Source organism: Pelmatolapia mariae, linkage group LG8 (assembly GCF_036321145.2).
Source record: "Pelmatolapia mariae isolate MD_Pm_ZW linkage group LG8, Pm_UMD_F_2, whole genome shotgun sequence".
NCBI classification, from domain to species: Eukaryota; Metazoa; Chordata; class Actinopteri; order Cichliformes; family Cichlidae; genus Pelmatolapia; species Pelmatolapia mariae.
This window is the reverse complement of record NC_086234.1, coordinates 27,255,671-27,267,846: the sequence shown is the minus strand read 5'-3', so window position 1 is coordinate 27,267,846 and position 12,176 is coordinate 27,255,671. Positions and strand designations below refer to the sequence as shown.

The following is a 12,176-nucleotide window of genomic DNA, read 5'->3' as shown; positions in this document are numbered from 1 at the left end:
AAGAGCTCAGTTAAGCATAAAATACAAAACAATGAAGTGTTCAATAAACCAAAAATCTAAATATGAGAAAATAAGTAGCTTCAATTTAAACATGAATGCAGATATTATTGTGTGAGGTGATTCAGCAGAATTGAAACAGTTGTTAGAGAAGGTGTTCATGTGCATGTCCAGTAAGTAACGCACAGAGTATTCAGGATCCACTAATTATTCACATCCATTCACCACAACCACAGTCATTCGGATGACCTCTGCTGGCAGCAGAATCCAAACAGTGTCGATTCAAACTGGATTCAAACAGCAACACCAAAGACGACTTTCCTCAGTGAGTCATGTGGATGCATTCCAACAGCTAGCAGGATTGCACCACATATCTTCTCACCAGAATAACATCCCTCTCTGTCTGAAAAGCCACAAAGCCAGGTATGGTAACACTGTGGTCTGGGAAGTAAGAGTTCAGTAGTGGCTCACTTCAACGCTGCAGTGCTCCATGAAACACATGAAACAGGTCCCACTCTGAACTGCCATTGTTTCCTCTGTGTCTCCTCCATAATTACAGACCTTACATTCAGCAGAACTGTCAGCACAATCAGCTGGTGAAGATTATCTGCTGTCAAGAAGGGGGAAAAAAGCTGTGGACATCCAAAACAAAAAGTTGCTATTTCACCTTTGTATGAATCACAATAAGCAAGAAATATCAGTTTCATCAAGTGACAAAGTCACTAAAATGAAATAAGCAAAAAGCAAAAACAGGAGCTGCTGCTCAGCACAACCCCTGGACAAATACAAAAAATACATATATTTGCATTTGTCACATAAAGTAATGCATCCTCTGTCAAAAATGTAATACAATCATAAATACTACAAAAACTATTTAGTTGTAAACTCCTAAGACCTGAAGTCTTTCATGGCATGCATTTTTCATTTCTCTTTGCTATTTGGCTTTATAGTGTTCGATAGAACTGAGTAATGATGTGCAAAACTCTTTATTTGGTGTCTGAACATAACATGTTTCCTGAGTACAAAACAAAATGAGAAACAACAATTGCGCCCTTTTGAGCAATATGGCTCATTTGAAAGAGGAAAGTTTAGTACTGTGGTCTAGACAACCCAAAATGTGATGTCACCATATGTGGACGTCAGGTCCTAGGAGGTTAAATAAAAAAAAAAAAGATGAAACAATTACCAAATTGTAGATGAGTTTCACTAGTAGCATTATAGTTATTGAAACATTTCATAATGATATTGTTAACATGAATACTTTAGCCACAATAATGATGACTATCTAATTCAAATATATGCAGATCTTTGACAACTATGAACTTACACAACCTCTTGTAACTAAGACCACATAAATCATTGTATTTCTCTTTGTCCATTTTAATTGCACAGAATAAAAAGTGATGTATGTGTGATTATAACTCGTAGTCTAAAGCATTTTCTCCGGTCAGTCAGTCAGAAGGGGCTATATAAATTCCATTACATTAAATGTACATATTGCATAATATATCATTCAGCACTCATAGTGTTGGATGGAAAACAAATCTGAATGACAGACTAATGAATTCAACAAAAGCTAATCAATGAAACCAGACTGGATGGGTGGGTTAGAGCGACTTTAAACTTCAGATCCAAAGAAAAGCCAAATAAAAGACACTTTGTCTTACCGTTTCCAAGAAACATCTGTTGTCTGTAAACTGAAACCACTTCAGTCTGTGACTACACGGGTGGTCGAAGACAATTAAAAAAAATTACAACAAAACAAAACATTTGCTATGCAATGCCTTGTATAAAGAGTCTGATGTTCAGTTCTTTTTTCAGCCATAATAAAATATTCATAAATACTGACACAACAACATTTTTGTCCCAAAGACATAACAGGCTTAATAAAATATTTTCAGACCTAAAATGATTTGCAAGTCTTCTTGTGATGTATGTAGCAACAACCAACTCTCCTGACAAAGCAGTACCCAGCTCTGAAAAACCTCAAAGCGCCACATCTCTCACTATACCTCATGAAGTTTGTCATTGTGAAATCATAGCAACAACTGACTGTATCTGCATGTTGATCAGCTCTGATCTTCTCTACTCTGGCCACTTGAAGCTGTTTGGTGGAACGCAGTATTTTACAAATAACTGAGAGACAAAAACAAGAAAGCCACAAAACTTTTATTTTGTACTCCTACAAAAAATGTGTCATTATATCCCCAAAGACTTTAAAACTTCCTTCATTACACTGGATAAAAGTTTTTTTTGTTCCTGATTCTGTTTGTGTACAAGGTCTGCATTATCAGAGATCTTTATCTCAATAACTACATAATTAAACAAAAGTTATACAGTTCAGCAGGAGGATTTCAGGTGATAGCATCTAAAATAAAAAGAGCAGGGTGTCTCAAATCGCATACGTGCTGTATATGTGCATCCACGATGACAAGTACGGCTAAAGTCTGAGGCTTTTATATGTCCCAAATTCACGACAACTGTCACCTCAAGGTGCTTTAAATTGTAGACTACAGATTCTACAATATTTAACAAACACCCGTAATGGTCAAAAGGTTGAGTGTGAAATTTTTGCAAAAATGTTAGCTAGGAAAAGAATTTTTAGCTTGTTAAAAGAAGATTCACTTATGGTGACAATATCATTGTGTAGCTAACAAATGGACACAGCTGCCATGACATCACGCACTGGTTTCTGGACCACACATTTTGAACCCTCACGATTAGCATTGTTTGGAGTGCTAAGTTATTACCTACCACTAGCAAATTGTTAGCAAGCAGCATTTGTAAACTTATAGAACCATATTACAGAACAATGTATGAACAAATTGTAACCAAGTGATTTGAAAAAATCAAACGTGCAGTGATTAAGAAGTTGAAAACTATCCATAGAGCTTAAAAGAGTTTGGACCAGGTTGTAAACGTCCTGTTTAAAGGTGTAGAGCTGGGCATTTTAACACTAGAGTCTGGGTTTTGGAGCCATGCAGCCTTAGAAACTACTGTTGGAATGTGTTTGCTTGAGCCACTGCCTTGCTACCAAGCTAACATAGCATTATCTTTTTCTAGGCATTGCAATTACATGTTTTTTATTATTATTTGGTGTTCATGCATGTTAAATTGTTCTTCATTATTATATGCCAGATGTAATTTCTGTTAACTGCACAACTAGCAACCCCACATTCCGTATTTACCCATAGTGCATATAGTGTAGTACAAAAACCTAGTCTTAGCTCAAACATTTATCACATTAAGAAACCTTGAATTTATGAGGAATGCCAAGAAAAGTGAACATCTGCATCCAGTGTCACACCAGAAAACACAAAAAACTGCAAAAATAAAATATCGTCAAAGACTTTTTGTCATCAAGGTTTCCCTTTAAAGATCCCTGTCACGAAAACAAAGAAAGATGTATAACTCTAAACTAATGTATTAAAAATCAAAAACTAGCTTTGATAACAGATTTTCAAATTGATATAAATCAGTACTTGTAACAACATTTGTTGGTACACAAGTGCCAGCTTGAATGTGGACTGACAGAATCATATAACCATTACGAGTGAGTTTTAAGCTCCTAACATGTACACAGTAGGTGCTGTTGTTGTGACTAGTTTCTGCCTGACTGCTCAAAACACCGTCCTCTCCGCTTATCTGCCTGGATGCAGGACCCAACCCCAGTTATTTCTGATAATCCACAGATTGTAGGCAGCTAACAGACATTTGTTTTACGACAGATGCCAGATTCAGATAAACATTTAATTAGCAACTCATCAGCTCTGTCAAAGCTAATTACCCCAGTTTCCAGCCAAAGCCAAAAACTGCTCCTCTCGCAGTTGGTTTGCATAACAGCTGAGTCTGCTGGCTGTGACAGGATATGAGGAGCCAGAGGCTGCGAGGAGACAAGACCTGCTTGCAGTGCTGTAGCAGGAATCAGAGTGGCTAATCCAGCCATTCTGCCATGGCTGAGAGTCGCAGGTCAGAGAAGTGGAAAGAATGGGTTAAATAGAATTACAGGCTGAGAAAACATTGTACTATTTATCAGCTTGTAACACGCCTGTCATGGAAATTACTGCTAGTGAGATATCTCAGCAGCACGTTTCTCAGCAGTCAGAAGGAGTGGGATGTGAGTTTTTAGGATGGGCAGTGGACACAGTCTGGCTGTCAAGTGGTTCCTGAGAGGTGTATAGTGTGAAAACAGCACAGACGTGACCAGTGAGCAGCGAAAGCAATTGCCACATGATCGCAGGATTACTGACCCTCTAGTCAGATGACCATCTTGATGATTTTTGCATATGCTGGACTTGTGCGGAATGTTTGCAGCACAGTAACAAACAGAAACGGGAAGACGTCATCAAGACATCTCCACGATCGTTTGCTAATGTCGAGCTCTGGAATTAAATCATCACGTATGACTGTAATTAGAATTTGACATGCTTACACATTATACACACTAAGGCATCTCTATAACACTCAGGAGCTTCTCTGGGCTGACCTGTAACCTAGCAACCGTGTGACATCTCACACAAGCAGATGATTAAAGGTACCTTCTTTTCCATTCTGAGCATGGAGCCTTTGATAGATCCCCCCGCCCACTACTTCGACTCCAGCATTCTCCTCAGTAGCATGCCAAGAACACTCATATCACCTACAAATATGAAATATGAATCGTCATGCTTTTTTTAGCCTTTTGAGACCAGGGGTCTGTAGCTGGCGTAGCACGCAAAGCCGCATCATTAACTGCTCTGAAGAGCTGTTATACATCTGGCTTTTCATGACACACCAGGATAGTGCTGATCTGCAGGGGCATTTTGAAGCTCATATTATTAGTCTGCACTGCAAATAAATAACACACAACTCAGCATTTATATTTTGGCGGTTAGCCTTTCCAAAACTATAACCATGAAGGGATTATTGATGTTTGTGTCTAAAAAAGCTGTTAGTTGCTTTCAAAAAATAGTCATAAGCTGACTACATTTTTCATTTGATTTATTCTTATTGAAATTCCAATTCATTCCAATACACTCTGTCCTGCTCATCTTCAGAGATTAAAAATAAAACAGTTGGACTTCTTGGTTTTAAAGACATTTCATCTCTCCGAGAGGCTTCTTCAGGTCTAGAACAATTGGTGTAGAGTCACAGGTAATAAACCCCTGGGTGGGTGATGGGAGTCAAAGAGTAAGTACTGGGCTGTGTGTGGATTTTTAGCAAATTTTAGTGTTGAGCCTTTACCACCATTACCACCTATACCATGTCTCAGGTGACTTCAATAGCTCATATGATGGTGGGTTTCACCTGTAAGGTTTCACCTGTTGAATTGAGTCCACAAAGAGCAGCGGCAGCGCGTGCCAGCTAATCATAGCCTGTACACAAAACAATCTACTGGAGCTCTGAACAGAAATTATTGTGAGTTGTGATTCTTTTCCCCACAGTGAGCCAGGTGGTTCCCCACCTACCAAATCACACTAAAAGTCAGTAGAATTAGAATTAGAATACTCTAATCCCAGAGGAAATTATGTAAAAAATGTATTGTAATGTCCAATGTAATCCTATCTATCAGTATTGCTTATTATTCCATTAATATTGCACAGCTTTTAGTCATCTTTGCACAAAAATAGCTGCTAGAAATATCCACCGAAGATCTACTTTTAAATTTCTTACTTTGAGTGCATTTTAGTCTCTTCTTTTTCACTTTCACTTGAATTAAGAAGTTGAATCAGCTTTTCCTACTATCCGCTCTAACTTTTACCAGAGTATTTTTTAACACAAATATCTATACTTCCACTTAAGTACAGAATGTGTGTACTTTTGTCACCTCAGCTGGTGAGGGGGCGATGTACTGACAGACCTTCTCGGAAGATCAGTCAGGGCCAGTTGATGGAGGACATTTGAATACATCCAATTGTTAATTTTAGAGAGGCTGTTGAGGGTTTTGGGCTTAACAGAAAAGTACAGCCATGTATCATCTGCATACCAGTGACAGGAGATTAAAACTATTAATTAGATTACCCAGAGGTAACATATATATTAAAAATCAAAACAGAATTGGTCCAAGACCTGTGCCATGAGAACTCCACATATGAGGGTTGCAGATGAGGACACACATTGGTTATTCTGAACTGTTGGATGAAAACCATTTGAGAGCAGTACCAATGATGCCCACCAGTTTTGTAATCTGTTGATAAGCGTAGCCTGCCGATAAATCTAGGAGGACTCAAATGGAATGTTCATCTTATGTCAGCACTTATTTTTTAATACAGCTGTTTCAGTGATGTGGTTTTGTCTGTAACAAGATTGGAATTTATTAAGGATATTGTTTCCTTCAACTAAGGTAGTAGTAATAAATGTGAGTTTGGAAACTGTCCTGTTATCATCTAAAACAGTGGAGGAGGGGTTGGCTTTTTTAAGGTAACCTGAAAATGAATGTAGGAGGGATAATGAAAGAAAAGAAAACAAAGAAAAAGCACACATATGTGAAACAATATCGAGGAAATCTAATGTAGCATTAACCATTTAGGAGAACAAAATTTCTTCAAAGTTCAAATGTTAGGCTTAATGATTACAAAGGACTTTGTAATCACTGGATGCATTTCCTTAATGTGATCCTTTGCCAGGCTGTCATTAGATGTCTGTTCACAGGTCTTGCTCTGTTTTGCTTTACAGTCTAGATTACAGTATTTAGCAGCTCAGTTGCATTGAGATCCTAATACTGACTTGGCTGTTACAGAAACTTCTACCCTTTTCTTTGCATATCTCTTCAGTTACTTTCTCGGTATGTTCCAGGGTTAGGATACAGTAAAGTATTACTCTGTGGACTCCATAATTCATCCAGTTATACACTGACACTGGACATCACATTACACCAGCACCTCTGTGTTTGTGGAGGATGCTGAATGGTTTGGATCAAAGGCTTCTACAAATTTGTATCTTTCTACCATTCTAGTAACCACTTATGCAAAATGTTTAGTCTCGATGGTAAACTCTCAGTACTGAAAACTGCTCTTCGTGGTTGACCTGAAGTCTTCTTCAGGTTTCTTTATTGCCCAAGATTGGCCTACTTCACTTTAATCATTTCTAGACTTTTAACCTGCTTATTTTATGAATCAACAATTAACGAATTATTGTCAATAGAAAGTTTTTGAGCTTCTTATGACCAGTTCTTTTTTCCCCCAGGGAGTAAATGCAGAAAAATGGACACACACATACACACACACACATATATCTATTTATGTTTGCGTCTGTGTATATGTGTGATTTGGCGTGGGCATCAAGAGGCAGGACTGGGGAACTGGAAACATGAGATAGGCGAAATTCAATACATACAATTGAATTGAATTGCATAGTTAAACTGTATAATAACTCTTCATTATGTTACAAATGAACGCACTTGTCAGGCATCAGATCCCAAACATAATTTGTAATTTACCTTCATGCAGATGTGTTTCTTAGATTTATAGTGTACATAATATTTATTTATGCAATTTGCACTTCTGTCTTACACAATGTCAATGTCAATAAAACTTTTGCTAATTTTAAGTAACTTCATTTTTACTTTTGCTTTTAATCACGGTTATAAATGTAGAAATTCTTGCACCCTCATACAACATGGCCTTTAGTTAGAAATCAGAAAGTCTTCTTTTCTTTACTTGTGAGTTTTCACACCACTGTTAAATCTACAACTATTTGATGGCAAAATCTTCTGTGTAAGAATGCAAAGTTTGACAAATATACTGCAGCATTAGCTACTAAGCATGACTGAGCTCCACTAAGGGTCAAACAGATAATGTCATACTACATCAGAGAATAACTACAGCACGGCTGCTGAACAGCACGCCATAAGCTATGCTACAGTGACATGACCTGTGTACCAAAGCAGGATCTATTTTCATAATGACACCTGAAGCTGTACTTTAGGAGACCTACATAAAATTCCTCGCCGTGCATCGCTACTTTTCTCTTCCTACTTTCCCTCACGTCCTCCTCGTGCCTCTGTTTCTCAGAGCATTGTTAAGGCTCTCAAATAACCAGATAAAGATGACGCTGGGGAACCTGGGCTTAGACAGCAGCAGAACAAGAAAAAAGAAAGGAAGACAAAGTTTTAAAGTTGGGTTATATCATAGTGCGTGTGTGTGTGTGTGTGTGTGCGTGTGTGTGCGTGGGTGTGCGTGGGTGTATCTGGGAGATTGCGCACTTTCTGCTTTGGAGATGTTTGGTTTTTTTTATCTCAAATGGGGAGGAGAGAGGAAGAAAGGGGTGAAGGAAGGAAGGAGGAGGGGAGGGGGAGAGAGTAGGTCTAAAGAGCTGGAAGAGAAGAGGCAGGACTGGGGAACTGGAAACATGAGATAGGCGAAATGACTGCATATTGGCACTCAAATGGGATATATCGTGAAGTATATGAAAATAAAACCACATGTGCAATCTGGAGAGGCAAGATAAAGCATCTTTATTCTGCAACTTTTCTGGAAGAAAGTACAAATGAATAAAATATTTACACATATAAATATATTTCAAACATATATTTTGTATGTGGTTAGTTAAGATATGATTATGAGATTATGTGTACATAGTGTAGGTAGCTCTACTGATGTGAATTCAGTAAGAAAGTGTTAAATCACCCAATAGTTAAATTTATTCTGTGATATTTTCCAACCAGCCACATCTTTTACAACACCTCCTCATACAGTGACTCACAGATACATATTTGCAGAATTTCTCCACACACAGATGACCAGTAATTAAAACCCTTCAAGCTTCACAAAGTTACATTTAAAGGTGCATCATGCAAAAGATCCAACATTGCTCTTTGCGACACTTTGGGGTTTAGTCCTACATAAAATCACCAACAGGAAGTTTTTGCCACTTCCTGGTGGTGACTGTCTCGGAAAAACAGTTAAAAAAATGTAGGCTTACCCCTAATTTTAAAAGTGCCCACTGCATAGTTGTTATGCAGGGGGAAACTGTTCTTAGACAAGAACACTATTGTACAGGACTGTAAGCATGATTTTAGCCCTGTAAAACTGGACATTTTAACATGGGAATGTATGGAGCCAGCCTCAAGTGGGAAAAAATGCAGTTTTTAGCCTTTTCACCTTGGCTTCACTTCAGACAGCTGTGGAGCATGTGTGAGCATGGGGCGTCTAAAGATTGAAAGGCTGGTGGATCAGTCCCTGGCTTCTCCATGTTTCTGTTGAAATATCTTTGGGCAAATAACTACCCTCAGTGCATCCACTGGAGTGTGTGTGTATAAATGTAAAAGTGCTGTACACTGTCTACGTGATTGGGTGAGTAGGACTTGCTTTGAGTGTTTGCAGCACTGCAGCCTCCATTTCTTCATGTTTCTACAGCAGAGCTGCTGTGGCGAGCGCTTTGAGGTCTTTTTGGGCTGGTTTTAATCTTTGCTTTATGTTGTGGGCTTTGTGTTCACACGTAAACACTAGAGTTCAGGGATATGTGTTGGTGCATGGATTTATAACCTATGGTTTATACTGTCAACTGGTAATTATGTGACAATGAGTTTTAGGTCCATTTATGGCCTTGCGAGAAAGTAATGTAGCAAGCAGTTAAACACATTACTTTCTCTGGTAGTTAAGTAACATACTGCAATACAGTAACGAGTAATGTGTTCTTTTTTTTGAGTCACGACCTCCAACGACTGGAGGGGACATTGCTTACCACTCATACTAAAGTGCCTCCTTTACATGTGGGAACAATAAGTTTTGACTGTTCAGAGATTTGTATAACCAAATAAAGTCAATCAAATGTTTTTAAAAACAATTACAAATAAATAATGGGATGCTTCATTTGTGTGTTTAGTTTCAGTGAGACTTTGTAAATTTGGAGTTGAGTTGCTTTAAATTTTAGCTTAGTTTTAGTTTTTCACTTTCCTGCCAATGTGCCACTTAGACTTCTTTTAGACCTCTAAGTAAAAAAAACAAAAAACAAAAAATTGCTTGGTCAAATTGGTTGAATTCTTTGTAATAGACTGAAAAAAGATGATGGTTCACCTTTCTCAACCCTTTTAAGTTGTTGGGATCTGTAAAAGAGACTTTTTTGATATCTCTTTACCAACTCTTCACATTTTTGTGAGATGGAACGTGATCCTATTTTCTTTAGGGCTACAGGTCTTCCAAAGCAGATGTTCATGTGCTAAGTTTGGAACAAGTCTTGGTTTGTCTGGGCTAAATAATATGTAATGAACCAGACTGAGTCAAGAAAATGGGCTGTTTATGGTTACCACAGAAGCTCAAATGCATTCTGCTGTTACAGAGGTAATAAATTCATGATTTATGTGAAATGTATGTGACGCTCTCCTGATAGGGAAGGCCCGGAATTATAGTTGCCGTAAATGATGAGCTCAAAAAGACAGAAAAAGAAAAATAAAGCTCAGTGTCTCAGAAAATGATTTGGAGCTCTTCAACAGCCTGACAGGAGAAAATGTAAGAGTGTGTCTGATTTACAAAATACGCTAATGTGGGTTTTACATGTTGTCATTTTTCATGTGTCACTTACTTGAGAGGCAGGCCTTCAAAGATGAGAAATCTCTTCTTAGATCAAAGGTATCTTACAGAAACTTTCCCCACAGGACAAGTGTCAGAGTGGTTCCTATCATCAAAGAGTCCTATGCTCAGAAGCACAAGATTGGAAACGAAGTCTTATAATCACGGGTGTCCCATAATCAGAACAGCAACCGCTATCGCCACAAGTCCCACTATTACAATAATGGCACAATCAATGACGGCAGGTTACCTTTAACAAATGCTATAATATGGGGTTCCTATTAAAGCAATGCTAAAAACATTGGGTCTTAGGCGGGGTAAGGTGTCTAATTTTGAGTCAGTTTCTATTTTTGCAAAATTTTTGAAATGTTTATATATAGGTGGAAAAGTAAGAATGGTCTGACTTAGCTTTCTGAAACTATCTAGAGTGAAACCAACAGAGGCTATAGCAAGAATTCCCTGAGTGCTTTGAAGTAAATAAATATGTGGTTTATTACCAATAAATCTACCTTTTCATTTGTTTCTCCCAAATACTAACACATCTCATATATGTCCATTGACATTTGAACCATTCACTCTTTCCGGATCATTAGCGTGTTCATCTTAAACCACTCTAGATCTGTAGAAGAAGAGCCACACCAGCTAAGGTCCACTTGGAGGGGTTTTCTTTGGTCTTCAGGTTAAAGGTCCATACGTATGTGGGTCCCCTCTGACGAGTCTTATAAACAGGGCACTGGTAGAGGTTTCTGTTGTCCTGTTTGTCCACTGGGATAGCCTTGATGAACATGACCGGCATGGTTGGGGTGAGCTCTTTGAGACGGGCATCCACAATCAAGCCAGTCTGAAAGAAAAAGAAATAAAGTAAAGGAAAGTCGGGGAGATGGGAAGGAGAGGGAGGGTGTGAAGGAGGAATGACAAGCCAATCAACCACAGACAGGAGCATTTCACAGAACTGAAGAAGTTATAAATTAGTTTGAGGTTTGAGGAAGCTTTGCTCAGATGCTGTGCTTGCCATTGAGCCTCCATTTAATAATCATTTCGTGCCAGAGCAAAGAAAAGAAAAGAAAAGAAAAGAAAAGAAAAGAAAAGAAAAGAAAAGAAGCTGTTTGACTAATCTTGGTTGGCACAAGCAGAGTTAGAGTTTGTTAAACACAGTTTTGTGGCACCCTTGAAAAGTGGTGAAAGTCAAGAGAGTCTGAGCTGAAGTCGAGCTACCCTGTCTTAGAATACACACTCTCTAAACAGTCGGAAACAGAGTGGTCTGTCTCGCTAATTAATCCTCCTACAATTAGCTCCTGACAAACAGAAGTTTCTCCATGCATGCACAGTGACTTTCAGGAATGAATGTAAATCCTGATGACTTTGGAAAGCAAAGAGGACAAAGCCCAGACTGCATCTGCAATTCCTACAACACTTTAAAGAGTTGCTAAGTACCAATAACCTTATATCTGTTTCGGGTACATAACAATGATGAGGATCCTAAAGTGAGCAAGTCATTATGGTAAAAATGGTAAATGGCCTGTATTTGTATAACGCTTTACTTAGTCCCTAAGGACCCCAAAGCACTTTACACTACATTCAGTCATTCACCCATTCACACACACTGGTGATAGCAAGCTACATTGTAGCCACAGCTGCCCTGGGGCGCACTGACAGAGGCGAGGCTGCCGGACACTGGCGCCACCAGGCCCT

General features: G+C 38.5%; 1 protein-coding gene across 1 annotated transcript in view; it reads right to left on the bottom strand.

Moving 5' to 3' along the window:
* Window positions 1-11,097: 11,097 nt before the first annotated feature.
* Window positions 11,098-12,176, bottom strand: part of dnah9 (dynein, axonemal, heavy chain 9) — a 160,965-nt gene continuing 159,886 nt past the window's right edge. The window contains exon 78 of the mRNA XM_063482191.1: window positions 11,098-11,325. Coding sequence (XP_063338261.1) covers window positions 11,098-11,325 — 228 coding nt within the window. The remainder of the gene's footprint in view (window positions 11,326-12,176) is intronic.